The sequence below is a fragment of the Pelecanus crispus genome, chromosome 2, assembly GCF_030463565.1.
Source record: "Pelecanus crispus isolate bPelCri1 chromosome 2, bPelCri1.pri, whole genome shotgun sequence".
NCBI lineage: Eukaryota > Metazoa > Chordata > Aves > Pelecaniformes > Pelecanidae > Pelecanus > Pelecanus crispus.
The window spans coordinates 173,933,611-173,951,022 of record NC_134644.1 but is presented as its reverse complement, the minus strand read 5'-3'; the positions used below and the strand labels follow the sequence as shown (position 1 = coordinate 173,951,022).

The following is a 17,412-nucleotide window of genomic DNA, read 5'->3' as shown; positions in this document are numbered from 1 at the left end:
TGGGTTAGGAAAAGCTCCCTGTGATGGCATTGTGGTCTGAAATAAAACTGTGTTGCTCTGGGATAATTACTGCTCTCAAAGAGTTGTGCTTTGTGGCTAAGCTGCCTCTGGGATTTTTAAGAGAGTCTGAAGAAGTTAGGTGCTGAACTCCCATTGATTTCCTAAGCCTACTTGAATCCTAAGCGTCCCCAGACATTCAAGTCACCTAAGAAAACTCATAAAAGACAGCCCTTTTGACATGTTTGGGCTTCAAATTGTTACAGCTCTGAAGAGATCCTTGAAGATATATTTTTTGCCTCTTTGAGTTTCAGAGCACTGCAAGGAAAAACAACCCACCCGGCCTGAAACACAGGTAATAGCTCAATAGTTATGTCAGCACAGAAGGGATGTTCAGTATCTTCTGTTCACAGTAAGTTGGTTATCACACATCAGTCAAGCAGTTCATAAACAAGTAAGTAGACGTAAAGCTTATTTCTGGCAGATTTTGGACATTCCACCAGCCTCGGTGGGGAACAATTTTTGGCTCCTCTGGCTCTTTGCTCTTGTAGGGGTACCACATTTTGAAATAAGCATCCTTCACCACCTAGCTCCGATGTGTTGGCTGAACTTGGGGAAAAGGCAGAGAGGCGGAAACGTGGCTGAGAGAGGAAAGACAGCAGCAGGGTACCAGCGGGGAGACGGGAGGGAGGAGGGAAGCGGGGGACGGCATGGTGAGCCCTGCGCTGGGAATTGCCTGCACACTGCCTCCTCATGGACCTGGGCCAGCTGGAAAAGATGTCCCCATACCTATTTCCCTCTTTTATTTTTCAGGGCTTTGCTGGTTTTGGCTGAGATAGACTTAATTTTCTTCACAATAGCTAGTATGGGGCTACGTTTTGGATTTGGGCTGAAAACAGCGTTGATAACACAGGGATGTTTTACTTACTGCTGAGCAGTGCTTACACAGAGTCAAGGCCTTTTCTGCTCCTCACCCCACCCCACCAGCGAGCAGGCTGGGGGGGCACAAGTAGTTGGGAGGGGACACAGCCAGGACAGCTGACCCCAACTGACCCAAGGGATATTCCACACCATATGGCGTCATGCTCAGCATATAGAGTTGGGGGAAGAAGAAGGAAGAGGGAGATGTTCAGAATGATGACGTTTGTCTTCCCAAGTCACCGTTACGCGTGATGGACCCCAGCTTTCCTGGAGATGGCTGAACACCTGACTGCCCATGGGAAGCAGTGAATGAATGCCTTGTTTTGCTTTGCTTGCGCGCATGGCTTTTGCTTTACCTATTAAACTGCCTTTATCTCAACCCACGAGTTTTCTCACTTCTACTCTTCCGATTCTCTCCCCCATCCCACTGGGGGGGTGTGAGCGAGCAGCTGTGTGGCGCTTAGTTGCCAGTTGGGGTTAAACCACGACGAGGCCCAAACCTGACAGCTGTTGCCAACTCCAGTCATTTAGAGATTGTGAGATAGTTTCTACAAAACTGCGTTGCTGGCATAGAAATAATTGATTGTGCTTTTGCACTCCAGGCTCTCTCTGCTCCCTCCTCTCCCTGCAGGAGCTGCAGCTGAGGGGAGACAGAAAAGCTCTGTAGGAGGCCTAGGGGTGTCTACAGAGAAGAAGAAGGGCAGGCAGCCAGAGACTAACACAAACAGCCCCAAGCTTCTTGGTCATAGTGCCTGCTGCAAGCTCACTTCTCTGGAAAACAAAAAAACAAAAAAGGAAGAGTTGGCAGCATCACTAGCTCAGCTGTGTTCTGGGGGAAACCAGAGCTCATCCAAACAATTCAAGGTTTTTTTGGGTTTTTTTTTTTTTTGGATGAGATGTTGTATTTGGTGGCTAAATGAGATCTTTGGTTTGTCTGAAGCATTCATTGCCTTGGAAGTCTGCTGTGTTTTGGTGGCACATGTGGAAGGGTGCACGTTTTTGAGATGATTCACACTGCTTGGATTATCAAGCAAGTGGTTTCCCAAGAGGACAATCAGCCAAAGATGCCTCATCAACCTCATGTTTTGTACTGCGAACTCTGAAGCCTGGTGCGTGGTTTTAAACATTTTGTTTAATGGACAGGAGGGAAACAAAGCAAATGAAGGAGGTGACACCACAGTGCTGGGCAGGGACAAGAAGATGCTGATGCCTGTTGATCTGAGCATACTGGTAAGCCATGCCTGGGGATGACAGATGTCAAGAGGGCTAAATGTGAACTTGCCAGCAGAACATACTGTTAATTTTCTCTCACCAGCAACCACAAAAGAGAAGGAAAGCTATGATGGAAAAGGGGAAGGGAAATACTTTTTAACCAAAAGGAAGGAAGAAATGTTCAGCTGCTAAGGGCAGGGGCTGGCAGCACCAGGAAGGGCTGTGGTGGCTGTGCTGCATCCCGAAGCCACGAGCATGTGCTCCACGAATACCCCACACAGAGGGAAGACACTTCTTCCCTGTAATACCTTGTGTGCTTTCAAAAAAATCCACGAAATTTGGGCTCTGGGCCAAAGCCATTACTATCTTTACCGCCAGGCAAGTTGGCACAGGAAAGAGGAAGCAGAAGGAGCAATTTATATCTCAACCAGTTTCCCTGGACATGAGAAAATAAAGACCTGGTGGGTGAGACCAGCTGGTGGGGAGCGAACGAGTCAAGGGTTGAAACAAGTCCACTGAGGCTGGTGGTGTGCAGGGGATCAGGATGAGCAGAGTGAAAGAGGGAGAGCAAACCTCATTCAGATCTTTTTTTAGAGCAGCAGAACGGGAGTTGCTGCAGGGTCTGGAGGGAGAGGTGGTCCACTCAGAGCCTAGCTGAGCCCAGCAACCACTACTGAGGACTCCGTTTTGTGGTCTTCCACTTCTGCACTGGGATCCCCGGCAATTGGACACTTTAAAAAAGCTGCTTGGTTTTGCTTACAGGGACTTTCTCCTGCAGGCAGATTTCTGCATGCATCGTGCCCCCTTGCAGGCCCTTATTGCCTTCCTAGCTCTTCCCCTCCTCTTCACCACGCCAGTTTAAGTGCTGCCTGCTGACAGCACCCAAACAGGGGTTGCCTCCAACAAGATAAAATGCACAGAGGGGTTCCTAGGCCTCCTTGTCTATAAATTTAGAGGAAGCCTTTCTTTTCTTGAAATTTCTGAATTCCAGAGCACCTGACCGTACCAGGATTATGCTGACTGGTATAGGTATTTGATCCTTTGCAAATGGATTGATCCATTGCAGGTGAAGTGCCTTAAGGTTTTCACTGTGTTTAAAGGGATTTACTGATTTCATGGCCAGTCATACCATCAACTACCTGGTTCCTGGACTGAGAGCCCACAGTTGTGAATGAGGAGCTGAAGATCTCTGAACGGTGAGTATGGGGATAGGATTTATGAATGGACTTTGTCAGGGCTGATGCTCTGAGTGGGAAATCACTGAAACTTTTTCAAATAAAGAAGGAAGAGGGACACTTAAAAGCTGTCCTTCTTGGTCAGGGGTGAGAAATGGGGTACCTGTTGGTCTGGCTAATGACAAGATGACAGCTCCCTTTCCACACTGGTAACTGCCTTCCCTGGGCTAGAGGAAGGTGCATGTAGAAGATCAGGACTCCTGTGGCCCAGGAGTTTAGGCACAGACAGCCAAGTCTCCTCTTCTTCCATGGGGAGCATCAGTCACATTTGCCTTTTCAAATGAATTTGCAGTGTGACATTTGGTTGGTGGTGCTCTCCAGGCTTAGCTGTGCTTGCTGGGAGAAGACATCCAGGTGATACTTGGAGGTGCCACTTCAGTGTGGAATTTGTTTTGCAATCTCACAACAACTTTGAGTTGCACACCCAGAGCCAGGAGATGTGTTTTTGCTTCCAGCCTGCAGTACGTGCAGAGTAAAAGGGAAGACAGGTGTGGAGACACTAACCACATCTAATACAAGAGTAACAGAGCCATTTTGTTGCTGTAGATGTTCATGAGATTAACACAGATTAACCAACTAACACATCAAAAGCAAGAACATTAAAATGAAGCAGGGCACAGGTCTAAGCAAATAAAAGGTGGTGTTTTCAATATGAATATGCACATCAGTGAGGGATATCAGCCAAACTAAGTGGTGTCCAGGCACAGAGGTATTGGGAAAATAAATCTTTGGCATCCATCACAGCTACCAAATCCAGCCTGTTTCACCTGCTCCTGTTTCTTCACAATAGGGAACTCTGGGTATTTCAGCAGACTGGATATCACCAAACTCAGCATCCATCATTATAAAGGGGATGGGGGGAGACTTTGGGGACATACAGACCAGTCAACCCAGACCCCAGTCTTGGAAAAAAACTGAAATAAATCATCAAACAATTTGCAATGGTGTAGGAGCTATCAAGGAGATGGGGATGAACAGCAAGAGCTTTGTGACAGATGGATGTTATTCCCACCTGTGACAAGATGGCAAAATCTATAGTTAGGGTAAAAGTGGTACCTGTCACATAGCTTGGTGTTAATAAAGCTTTTGGCACCGTATCACATGACAGTCTCATAAGCAAACTAAGAAAACACAGTCTAGCTAAAATCATGAGCAAATAACTGTCAACGGCTTGCTGTCAAACTGGAATGATCTATTAAACAGGGTCCTCTGTGGCTTGCCTTGGTTCTGGTATGATGCAATGTTTTAATTACCGGCTTGAATGATGGATTAGAGATTAAGTTCATTGAGCTTGCAGGTGACAAACTGGGATAATCTGCAAATAAGAGAATTCTGTGTGACTCTGATAAATCTAAGCGATAGTCTGAGAAAGAGAAAGCAATTTAGGAAGGACAAGCACAAAGCTCTACAGTTACTGTGGACCTGTCATCTGCACAAATACAGGATGAGGAAATCTCCCCTGCAGCAATCTGGCAGAAAAAAAGTTGCCGTGGGTGTTATAACAGATCACAAGTTTAACATGTGTCAAACTTAGGGAAAAAATTATGAAAAAGAAGGTGGCCTTGTTGGAACTCTGCAGTCCATTGAAAAGTCTTACACATTGCACTGGGAAGTAAACTGGAGTGTGATGGGATTAGATCCTTCCAGTTTCTTCTCCAAAAGCAAGCTCTGGGCTGCTCCATTCTGCCCACTTTCTGCTTTAGGTTTCACACAACAGCAAAGGAGTTTTTAGATAGTATCAAAAAGATTTCCTAGTGTCTAATGGGTAGTAAGAGTTGGAGTCTATTGCTGGGAGAACTGCCTCGAGCATCAGCAGCTTGAACGTCATTATCACGATGCATCAAAGCATGATAGAAAAATACTGTCCTCAGCATCTTGTTGGTGTCTCCACTGGGGCTGGAGAATGAACTCGGTTGCCTCCCCTGATCCTCTCCACCCCCTTTCTGTCATTCCCAGGTACCCGTTGTGGGTGCTAGTTCTCCTCGTGAGCAGAACTGTGGTGTTCAGGCTTGACTTTGCTTTATCATAGAATCATAGAATAGTTTGGGTTGGAAGACACCTTGAAGATCATCTAGTTCCAACGTCCCTGCCATGGGCAGGGATACCTGCCACTAGATCAGGTTGCTCAAAGCCAAATGTACAGCAATGTCTGGCAGCAAAGGTGACCCAAAGATGGTCTTCCACTGACATCATGTAGGAATTTTATTCTAAAGGATGTTCAACTCCCAGAACTCCTTCAGGGTTCCCAGGCTCTCAGTCAACAGTAAAAGCAATAGATGTGCTGAGCCAGTGAGTGGAGAGACAGCTCTGCATAATATGAATGACATATGGTTTTCTTGTCTTTCAGCTGATTTCTCACCTAGGCAAATTCCTAAACACCACACCTTGTCATCCATGGGGATGACAGGGGTCCAATCTTCCTTGGTCCAGGAGGGCCAGGAAACAGGCTCTGCGCCCAGTACTCACAGTAGCTCATCTGGGACCTGCCTCCAGCTCCAGGGCCTGCTCCAGCGTTAGATGTTAATCAGCAATTAGATAATGTGCAGACATTGCTCCTGGGAACAAGAAACTCCATTCCGCAGTCTACAGGAAATTAGTGTAATAAAACTCACTGCAAGATCTTCCAGGAAGAGAAAGCAATTATATCATACAACATCTCTAAGCAAGTTTATTTTGCCCTCTCATACTCATCCTTACAGATTTAATTTGATCACCATCTCACAAGCACCAACACGTGTGTGCCCAGATCTGGCCAGTGTCACTTCTATGCCACAGGTAGCCAAGAGATGACAGCTATGCGGTTCTCATCGTGCCTCTGAGGTTCTTGGCAGAGCACAACAAACTGAGTTTTGGACTTGCCTTTACAGCCTTTAGAGAGAGGATGCTGGTTTGGCTCCCTTTCCCTTTTATTTTGCCCCTCTTATGTGAAATTCCTGAATCTCTCAGTTCTTCTGTTTTCTTTATATGGGTGTTTTATGGTTCCCACCCTGTTCTTCATCCTCTGGTGACTCTTATCTAAGGTCAGTTTGCTCTTCCTTTTCATTTGAATGAAGTCAGACACCGGGTGCTTTAGAGCAGTCAACACATGCCTTTCCTTTTAACCCTTGCTCTGCTGTTTCTTCTAGGTGCTTTCTCATGCTTGCACGTTCCCACTCCTATGTCTTTCATACCAAACTTAACATTTCTACCACTCATCTCCGCAAGCCCAGCCCCTTGCCTACAGCTTCAGCACGGTTTGTGCAGCCTCCCTGGAGCCTGGAAAATTCCTTATTTAAAGAGAGGCACATTTTTGGTGGGAGGGATGGGGAAGGGCCCGAAATGCCTCCTCCCCCCAAAAAACAACCAGGCGATGAGGTCCCTGCTGTGGGAGAGGAGATGCCCCCAGGCACAGGAACCTTTGCAAGTCACTGCAGGACCTCATTGATGGTTCAAAAGAGGCCAGGATTGGAAACAAGGCTACAGCATGGGTCCAAAGTTCACCCAGGAGATGGAGACAGGACTGGAGACAGGTATACCTACTACATAGGTCAAAGGCCATCCAGCAGACAGGCTTGGAGACAAGGTCACAACCCGAGTCCAGTGGCCATCTAGGACACGAAGCAAGAAACGAAGCTGGAGACAAACTACCTACCTCGTGGGTCCAAGGTGCATCCAGGAGATGGCTGGAGATAGTCATACTTACAGCATAGTCCTGACTCAGGCTTGGGCTTAAATGTGCACTCAGGGCATGACAACATGAGTCCATTTGTAGAAGAGTCAGTTTATAATCCTGGAGCACTCTAGAGCAGCTTTTCTTCAGAGGTAGCCCGGTTGCTCCAGACATGGACATATCTTCCAGCACACTTCAAGCAGCCTGGAGAGATCACAGCAGCAATCAGAGCTTCACTTTTTGCCTGAGTAATGACCCCTGCTTAAAGGTTCACAATTATTTTCCTGTCAAAAGCCTAGAATAAACAAGCAAGACAGAGGGTGAGTCATGCAGACTCTGGAAGGAGGAGGTGTGAGAATACCAATTCCTCCGATGCTGACTGAGCATGCACCAGCCAGTGAACTACTTTCACCTTAAAGGCTCTGGGAGAGAGGAAAACAGAAACGTTGCTGTCAATCAGAAACGAAAGTTCCTAAATCTGGCAGCCTGCTTGTGACTGCAGGTTGTGGTTTAAGTGGGCAGACGAAGGTCCTATTCCAGTAGATACTGCAGCCCAAAGACGTACCTAGTTATGCATCCACGTTTTCAGGAACCTCAGTAGCTAACAGAAAGCTATCTCAGGTCTCTCCCCACGGGCTGCAGCAGGGAGTGGCCTGTCAGGGTGACGGAGGACAGTGAGCTGTTTGGCACTGTAGACAGCAAGAAGGCTCAAAGAAGCACCTGTGGCTTGGTGCACCCATGAAAAACCTGTGTCTGGAGCACCCTTGCATGATCCAAGAATGTTCCTGAAGGTCTTCTGGGCAACTCTGATACAGAGCAACCAAAAGAGGCTTTAGGAGGAGAAACGTGGGGGGGGGGGTGATGGGGAAGGGTTGGCATATGAAGTCAGCCCTCTCATTCAGCCAGGTGGAGCAAGATGGTGTGAGTAGGAGTCCTGGGGATGGTGCATCATGGCTCCAGCACTCTTTGCAGCGTAGGCGGCTATGCGAGCACCTGGGGCAGTGAGGGCTTTTATGTCAGTTTATGTCTGAAACCAAGAAACTTTCTTAACACCTCCTTCTTCTTCTGAAAAGATATTTTTCTGCCTTGCATTCACAGTATGAAGTCAACGGTTCAACAAAGCTCTCCAACAACCCCCAAACTTGCAAGAGGCTGGATCATTTGGTGCAGTGTTTTGTTGCACATTGCTCTGGCACAGAAAGCCCTGCCATCAGACAGTCACTGTGTTGAGCTTTGCAGTCTGCTCTCCCACACCATGGCCTTGGTAAGGAGGTGGGAGACGTGGCCTTAGCTTTCAGAAGGGCTTCCTTACCTGGTGCATCTTCTACCACAGCAAATTGGTCCCCAGTTGCTCTGCCCACCTCTTCCGTTTGCAGCATCCTGTAATTAATGCTGTCCCCACCCAGCCATTTCAGCAGTATTGGGATGACTCCAGATCCCGTGGTGAGTTGTATCTTGTGTTACTCTTAGGTCCTCTCTCTTCCTTCCCAGCAGCAGACGGGGCCTCTCCAGTTAACAGTAGAACTAACAATGTTAAATCTGTGTGGGGGAGAAAACCAGAAAGCTGTAGGCCCTTGTATGCTTCTCTTGAGGATGAGGGGAGTGTACAAGACACCGAAGGAACAGGAGAGCTGAAGGAACATGCTGTGCCTTCCTGCTACCCAGAAATTAAATCTTAGGTGCTGCACCCCAAAGCGGAGATAAATGCTGTGAGATTGCTCACATGTAGGCTACAAAAAGCCAGACCAACTCTTACGGGCACAACATGAACTTGGTCTGTATGAGACAGGGGTCTTGTGAATGTATCTGAATTACGGTTGCTCAGACTACCGCAAAGCTGAAACTTCCCATTTTTTTAGTATTTGATTTCTAAACAAGCGAATGAAACAGTCCCAGCAGCCCATTCCAGTGGAAGATACTAGACCACAGAAACACTGCTCGCAGTCAGTTCCTGCTAGAATAACCGACAATGACAGATAAAAATTGGCCATAGGAAAGAAAAGGGAAGTGGGGGTTTGCAGGCACAGGTTTATTTTCCAAGTAGAGGACTCTGAATACACTCTGACAAGACAGGAGCCAGAATTTCTTCTGACAGATGCATTTGCCAGGAAATGCTGATTCTGCGGAATTAAACCCATCTGTGGCATACAGAGTTTGTCAAACCTGCTTGTTCCTTTCTTGCTGGTTCACCAGACTCCTCCATTCCCAGGCTTCCTTGACAGCCAGCTTTACAGGGTCCCTCCCCCAGTGCCTTCCCTGCCGCTCATTTCCTAGAGGACTTAGCTGTTTCTGTGGGACCTAGTGAACTTCAGCCACTCCAACAAACTTTCTGGTGGACTGCTCTAAGTCCTGAAGACCCATCCTGCCAAGCAGCGCAGGGTGTTCCATGCCACCCCAGCTGCTGGGCCCTTGCACCTTCAAGCTTCCAAACCCTGTATGTCTAATCCCATTCAGTCTCTGGTAAACAGCTCAGGAAGCTGGTTCCCTACATGTGGCACTTCGGGACATGGTTTAGTCTAGTCTACCCTTGATTGGCTTAGAGTAGACTTGGTAGTGTAGGTTAATGGTTGGACTGGATGATCTTAAAGGTCTTTTCCAACCTAAACGATTCTATGATTCTATGCTTGGGTCTTGCATGCAGGAGGGTGATGTGTGCAGGGGGTTTTGCGTGCAGGATCCTGATCCATGCGTGAGGGGAGTCCTGCACACTGGGGCTTGCACACACGCAGGGCATATGTGCATACGGGGTGGTTGCGAATGTATGGAGGGGGTTGTAATCAGGGGGTCTGTGAATGAAGATGCCTGGACAGGGGGGGGAGGCATGAAGGCAGCAGGTCCTCATGGGTGAAGGAGTCATGGATACAGGGGGTTGCACTTGAAAAGGGCTGTGCATGAGTGGGGTCCGGCATGCAGGGAGCCCTCCTACTCCCGCCTCTTCCCGCAGGGAAATGGAGGCGACCCGAAAGGGGGCCGGGAAAAGCTTTTGGGGCAGGGCCAGGGGAGAGCTGGCTCTGCTCCCGCGGGACTCCTCGCTCCTCAGCGGGCCAGCTGCCGGCACGCCGAGGGGCCGGAGGGCCGGCCCCCTTCCCGCGCCCCGGTTCTCCGCATCGGGGAAACGAAACCGCGCAGCGGCCGGGCAGCGGCAGGGGGCGGCGGCGCGGGGTGCGGGCCGGCCCGCGGGGCGGGGCCGCCGCCCTTTCCCCACCCCCGGCGCCCGGCCCTGCCGCTGCCCTGCGCGCCGCAAGCCGCCCTGCGCATCTCGCTGGCCCCCCACCGCCGCACCATGAAGGCGCTCCTGCTCGCTGTGCTGGCCGCCGTGCTGTGCGTGGAGAGAGGTAAGGGGAAGGGCGGGGGGGGGAATGCCCCCGTCGCCCCCCGGCCACCATCAGCTCCTCCCGATGTCCCCCAGCCCCTCCCCGGCCCTGGGTTTGGGAGCAGATTCGGGAGGTGGCGGTGCTGCGTCTTTCAGGGTGGACTCTGGAAGTTGGAGGGTTGCGGGGGGGCGAGGGTTGCAGAGGGGCTGGGGCGACGGAGCTGAGCCGTGCCGGGGCTTGGCGGGGGGGATGGAGGGGTGTCTTTCCAAGACCTGCCTCGCAGCAGCGTCCCTCCTGAAGCAGGAACTTCAGGGCTTCTGTGCCTGTAGGTATAGGTGCGCATCTTCAGCTGTCCATCTAGATATTTTGGAGCTTTTCCCAGTTGCAGCTCGAACAAAGAGCGGGGCCGGCTCCGCTTCCCCAAAAGGCGCAGCGAGCCGGGATAACGGCGCCGAAATGGGCTGAGATGCAGCCGAGGGAAGGAGGGTGGATGGAGCCCAGCCCTGGCAATGGCTGATGGAGCAAAGTCTGGGGAGAGCCACTCGTGATCCTGGCTCCTGCCCCCCCCCAGCATGCTTCGGGGCAGGCTGCGGTGGCCAGCGAGTGGGGAGGTGACCCCCAAGGGACCGTGCCCTGTGGAGCGTATCTTGGGGCTGCCACCGAAGCTGGGGAGAACGTTCTTCCTGTTGCTGGGCATTAAACTGCAAGTTGTCCGAGTCGCAGGATCTGCAATCCCCGCCTTCCCGACGACTCCATTTCTGACTACCCAAACTCCATGGGGCCGTGCAAAACCCCGTATTGTTTCCATATGTCGATGCTTGGAGAAGCCAAACAAAGAGCAAACAGGAGAGTTCTGGGCCCTCCGAGCCCCTGCTCAGGAAACATGGGCCCTCCTTGTCTCCTGAGGACACCTGTGAGAAGAAACTAGTTGTTCGCTGCCCTTCCCGTGGCCCCCCTCCCAGTGGGGTCCAGGAAACAACTGGCAATTCGGGCAATTCAGGCGTTGGATCTCCGTCAGAACCCAGTTGGCATGTGCTCAGTTCCAGCTGGGAGGGCAGGCTGTCCAGGCCAAGGCAGGAAGGGGTTTCACTCCCCCCCCCAAAAAAAAAAAAACAACCCCTTTTGGCTTTAAAGTAAGTTCTTAGCCAGGCAAAAGGGTTTGTTGCAGGTAGCTTTGTCCCCAAATGCTTCTTGCACATCCAGGGAGTCTTTTGCAGAAGAGATTTACCCCCTGCTCAAAGTGCCCTGAAGATCTGGTGTATGTGTATGGATTGTCGAAGAGCAATGGGAATGGAGAGAGCATTTGGCATGGGACTGAATGGAAGAGCTGCTGAAGCAACAGCATTTTTCACCGGTGCTGCTGAGCTTCAGAGCGAGCTTTTAAAGGCTCCCCCCCCTGCCACCGCATTGCTCTTTTCAAGAATGGATTCACCCTCTTATCGGAGGAATTCCCCCAAATGATCCACTCTGTTTTCGGAGCTCTTTGTTCCTTGGAGGAGCTAAGCAGCAAACAAATAAACACATAAATTCTTCTTGTGCAAGAACGCTGCATTTTCTGGTTGGTGAAAACGAGGCTTCCCTTTTGCCTTGTTCAGTTTTAGGCTTTTTTTTTTTTCTTTTCTTCTTGTAGCCTTGAGCTTCAACTCTTTGCTCTGTCTCCAGCTGTGTGAAATAATTCTGCACCCCTCTTGTGCCTTTTGTCTAAAACACTCAGCCTGCTTGCTCTTTTCGCTCTGCAGTGGGTTATTTAGTTATCTGTTTGTTGGGGCAGAAAGTGTCACTAGTTATAACTGCGCATTTTCTCTCCTAAACTATGCTGAAAAACTCGCCTCTTCTGGAAAGATTTGTCTATATTCAAATAAGGGGTAATAGGTACGTGTGACAAAGATAAACATGGGGACAGGTAGGACATCCTGTGGTAAGAACATATAGATTTAGTTACGTGGCAGAAAATCTGATGCCTAAAGGCACTTTTATGTGCACGTACAAATGTTTCTGATATGTTTGTATCTGGAACCTCTAAGCCTTAACAACTGGCACTGCACCACTCAACTCGTGCGTTCAGCATAGTGAGCAAATGCATATGGGGACATATGTCCTACTATAATGCCCACAGGAAGCCTGTAATCCACCTCATTCCTGGTTGCAGACGGTTCCTGTGAAATGGGATGAGTCAGTTTGCCTCCTCACTTTGCTCTCAGCGTGGTTGGAAGGAGAAGGGTTGGGCACAGGTCACCTGAGCCTTGAGAGCAGAAGCATGCTGGGGACAAGGGAGCAGGAGAGAACTGGGCTTCATTCTGAGGTCCCAGACTGAGTTTTGGCCAATGAGGTCAAAAATGCCACCTATGGAAATGCTCTGAGGGCTGAGCAAGGGATGATGACTGGCCTGGAGGCTCAATGGCTGGCTCCGTCCTCCTCCCCCTCTCCTAGACGCAGAAGTAAGGTCCACTGACGAATCTCTCCTGGGGCTTTTGACGCAACTGGTGGCCCTGTAATCCTGGGTGCTGTGTGTAGGTTGTGGCTGCTGCGTTGGCACGCTCAGGTAACTCTTGTCTTGTTGCAAGGATTGTTGGCAGACTGATGATCGTTGGAGGATCTGTGAGACAGTCCAGGAAATTCTTGCTTAGGGGGCTGTGGTGTTGGCTTTGTCTCCAAAGCAGAGTCATCTGGCTGCCCTGATGGGACGTTCAGGATCTCTCACTAACCTGCTTTAATCTGTTTCCCTGAGATTACGTTTTTGTTTTCTTCCCCTGCCTTGGCTGCTCAAAAGTCATACCTTAGAGCCCAATTGTTATTTTTATCTCTATTTTCCCATAAAAAAGCTTTTATTTTCCTGGGAGAAACAGGATTGAGAAGAACCTCAAGAGGTCACGCAGTCCCATGGCAAAGCGGGACTGCTGCTGACCAATATTTGTCCGACTTGTTCTTCAGAATACTCCATGACAGGGCCTGCTGAGCCTCAGCAAGCTCTCCTAGGGCTTCACCAGCTTCACCTCCTTAGGATCATCTGTTTGTGGTGGGGCTGAAAGAGGTAGGAGCAGGAATGATGCTGCCTTGCACTTCCCAGCCTGAATCAGCCCCCGCTCCATTTTGCATCCTGTAAACACAGAAGAGGAAGGCAGTGCCTCATGGAAGGGCTTGCCGTCTGAGCGCTCAAAAATCGGAGCCCGTGAAACGTCGGGAACAGACCTGATCTGTCTGCATATGTAGGTCAACAACTGCAGTATGGATGTGATGTTCTTGTGTGTGAAATACAGAGAAGGTCGTCTGTCCACTGCAAAGTGCATATGTCCCTGCTGAGTCACCAGGCCAGGCTGTTTCTGCAACCGTTTCCTACTGAATGCTATTTTCCAGTCTTTCCTCTTTCTTGGGCAGATCTGAAGGATGAAGGATGGGAGCTAACTGGTGCAGTCCATCCTGCTGGTGTAGGGTAGACCATTTTAGGGGACCTGCCGTGGAGGAAGGCATGCTTTTTTTGCTATCCTCCTGCTCCAAATTAAACAGGTTAGTTGCATATGCTGCCTTCATAGTGGTATGACTCCCTGGGTAGCGGGACAGTGCAAGTCCTTGCAGGTCTTGCTGCCATGCTGGGCTTGCTCTAGCTGAGAAATTGTTTCTGCCACGTGTGCTAGCTCAAGCGTAGCCTGAGCTTTATGCACTGTGGTCAAAGGCAGGTCATGCAAAGCTGGAACCCATGGTCACGCCCTGGAGCATTTCCCATCAGTGTCCACAGTAGCTGAGCTGAATAAGCCCAAATCTCAGGTTCCAGATTGTAGGCCTGCTCCATTGTTTAGTTTCTAGTTGGGACCTGTAGCTTGAACCCGCTCTTGGTGCAAGGAGAAGCATACCATAAAGTACCAGGCTGACCTATCATTGTATTGAGGCTATAGCTGACAGTTGATCCCGCCAAGAGCTCGAAATGTATCCCTTATGTTTGAACCCTTCACTTGACCAGTTTTTTGGGGGGAAAAGCCTGTTGCAGATTGATATGGATGGAATAGCAGCGGTGTCTGTGGCCAGATGTGGTGTGTGCTGTGTGTCACAGGTGGGGACCACCAGGTGGGGGGGTCTCCCCACCAGCCCCTAACTGAGATGTGCCTTTCCCTTGCAGCCCACACACTCGTCTGCTTTTCGTGCTCGGATGCATCCTCCAACTGGGCCTGCCTGAAGCCTGTCAAGTGTGGGGAGAATGAAAACCACTGTGTGACGACTTACGTCGGAGTGGGAATCGGTGAGTGGCGACAGGACCTTCTGGCCCTCTTGGCTGCTCTCCTGGGTCACCTGCTGAGCTGCAGGAAGGCTTTCCTTCCTTTGGCTGGAAAAAGGGGGAAGTTCTGCTTAGCAGCTAAGTGGAGGACCATCCCGAGGGAATTTTATGAGGGATGTGCTGCCAGACAGCAACACGTTAAAGCCCGTGTGCCTGCACCAATGCTGGGAGTCCGAGGGGAATTTCAGGGTGGGGGCGGGGACGTTGCTGATGAGTAAGTGAAAGTGTGGAGGGTGCTGCAGGCTTCCTTCGTAGGAAAGCTCCAGGGTTGCCCTTCCTGTTTTTGTACTGCGTTCAGGTTGTTCATTCCTGAGTCCCGCCTTTGCTTCTTTGTTCTGTGGACAAGGTGGGATTGCCAGGAAGGGAGATTTGCACGTTTCCTTCCGAAGTGCCGGGAAAGATCTGGGGGGGGTCTGTGCTTCCCAGCTGCTGCTCCTAGGGAAGCAGGCTGCTCTGGCAGGTCTCCGGGCACCATTGCAGAGACCAGAGCCCAGCCTGGCCCAGCCTGGCCCAGCCTTGCTCTCCCTTGCCAGGAGGGATGGGTGTTGCATGCCTGAGTTGCGTGGTCTGCAACGTGGGCGGTTGTGCGTATACAAATGGAGGCCGGGAGCTTTTATAAACCTATTGTCTTAGCACAGTGCTAATGGGTTCCTGTGTCCTGCTGCTAAATGTGCGCTGCGCCTCTCTTGCAGCGATGCTTGAAACGCAGCCTTCGCTCACAAGTGCCTCCCCGGTGCTCTCTATGCCCTGCGCTTCTTGTCTCGCTCGAGGAGTCCCAGGGTCAGGCTCGAGTGGGATTTTTGAGATTCTTCACCCAAACCGTAGCGGCCAAACTTTGGCCGACAGCCTGGAAGGGGTGTCCCTGGGGTGTTGCATGGTCTCTAGAGTCTGTGTGGGAGGTTGTCGTGGGTGTTCTTGAGATGTGTGGGCTGGCTGAGATTAGTGTTGTAGTCTGACACCGAGAAGCACTTCATCCTCTCTGTGCCACCTGTGACGCTTCACCTATTTCAGTGCTGTTATTTCCTTTGCGGAACACATGATCAGAAAGCTGAGAAACATTATAAACCTATCTCCTTTTTGCTTTTTTTCCTTTCCTCCTACCCCAACCTAATTTCAGGCGGCAAGTCTGGCCAGTCCATCTCCAAAGGATGCTCTCCCATTTGCCCCAGTGCCGGGATTAACCTTGGCATAGCAGCCGCCTCCGTTTACTGCTGCGACTCCTTCCTCTGCAACATCAGTGGTTCCAGCAGCGTGAAAGCCAGCTACACGGTCCTGGCCTTGGGGGTCCTCATTAGCTTCATCTACGTCCTCAGGGCTCGCGAGTGATGGGGCTGGCCGAGGAAGAGCCGTCTTCCATGGGCTGTTGCAGGTCTCATTAGCCAATATCTTCTCTGTCGCTGTCTGCAAGGAGATCCTCTACTTCTCAGCAGGCTTCCAAGGTGGTTGTTTCCCAGACTTTATGCTCTTCCAGCACTGGAGACCTGGGCGGTTTGGCTAAGCTCTTCTCCTCCTTCTGTGGACATACCCCACTGCACTCACACCTCCTTGGCAAAGGTGGATCGTTTTGGAAGGGTTTCTGCTTTTATACCTAATACCCCCCCCTCGTTTCTAAGGTTGATTAAAACAAGGCTGGGACTCGCCGAGAACCGATTAACCCCAGATACCACCTGGTCAAGTGTTCAGACGTTCCTGCTTCTCGCCTCTGTGGAGGTTCGTGACACCGGTGTGCCCCCAGCACGTGGGTGGTCCCGGGCACCGGGAATGCATGACCCGAAGGGAGACACATTCCCAGCCCCTGCAGCTGCAGTCTCTTTTTATAAAATTGTTTCGTTTCTTCTGATCCTGGGCTGACTTTTCTGGAAAACAAATGACGTGTAACTTGTCCCTCTGAGCTCTGTAAGTGCCAGACCTGAATAAACATGCTCCTATTGTTACTTGAGATGGGACGTGTGCTGTGTGTGTTTCCTTGGTCCAGACAGAGAGATTAGAAAGAAGAAACCCAAATATTATGCCTGGCACGAGGGTCTCTTACCCTCTCAAGCGGCTTTTGAGTGCTTCATCTCAGCATTCCTTCCAGTTCACCTCTGAGCAGCAAGTCCACCTTCTTCCTGTCCCTGCCCTTTCTGATAAACACCCCTGGGCCAGCTTGTTTCACCTCTCGTGGGAATTGCGTTTTCCAGGTGCATTTTAGTGAAGAATGCCAGTTATTGGGGTCTGAGTCAACCCCATTACTCCTAATGGAGCAAGTGCACTGGGAACAGGACCTCTAAAAATTAGTCTGCATATTACAAAGACTTGGTGCCTCGATTTCCCCACTTTGGACTTGTGATGGTGATAGACAATAACATCGATACCTAAATGATCCGGGGCAACAGGTCTGTTTGCAAAATTTAGTGAAGTCAGAGGCAAAGATATCAATACGCAGATCTTTAGGTTCAACCTGCAATCCCTGGCTGATGGGGCTGATGGTGTACGTGGACTGTAGAGGGTGACTTCACTGCAAAACCTGCCACTCCTGCTGTCCTTCAGATCCCAGGATCTTCCCAGGTCTTTCGGCAACATTGCTCCTGGAAGTTCTCAGTCGTCCCACGGGAGATGTGTCCTCCTGCTGTCTCTGCATCGTGCTGGTTCCTACCTGCTCTGCCTACCTGTGGACCCACTAGACACAAAACAAAACAAGCCAAAATTGAGCCTTAAACTATCAGGCGAAAGCTTGCTGTCACTTCCACTGATTGATCAGAAGTGCCCTGGGCTTTTTTTCTCTTCTAGCAGTGAGAATCAGGGGCAGCATTGGCACTCTTTAGCCATGCTCTCCTT

At 50.3% G+C, this 17,412-nt stretch overlaps 1 protein-coding gene across 1 annotated transcript; it reads left to right on the top strand.

Annotated features, from left to right (window-relative positions):
• The first annotated feature begins 10,275 nt into the window (after positions 1 to 10,275).
• LOC104032065 (lymphocyte antigen 6E) lies at positions 10,276 to 16,534 on the top strand. The gene is made up of 3 exons (XM_075705489.1): positions 10,276 to 10,349; positions 14,440 to 14,559; positions 15,713 to 16,534. The coding sequence occupies exons 1-3, from the start codon at positions 10,298 to 10,300 to the stop codon at positions 15,919 to 15,921; spliced, it is 381 nt and encodes a 126-aa protein (XP_075561604.1). The 5' UTR covers positions 10,276 to 10,297; the 3' UTR covers positions 15,922 to 16,534.
• The last annotated feature ends 878 nt before the right edge of the window (positions 16,535 to 17,412 follow it).

Coding starts and splice junctions, on each gene's coding strand:
- LOC104032065 (XM_075705489.1), top strand. CDS start 10,298: ATGAAGGCGCTCCTGCTCGCTGTGCTGGCCGCCGTGCTGTGCGTGGAG. Junction 10,350..14,439: donor CGTGCTGTGCGTGGAGAGAG/GTAAGGGGAAGG, acceptor TTTCCCTTGCAG/CCCACACACTCGTCTGCTTT. Junction 14,560..15,712: donor TTACGTCGGAGTGGGAATCG/GTGAGTGGCGAC, acceptor ACCTAATTTCAG/GCGGCAAGTCTGGCCAGTCC.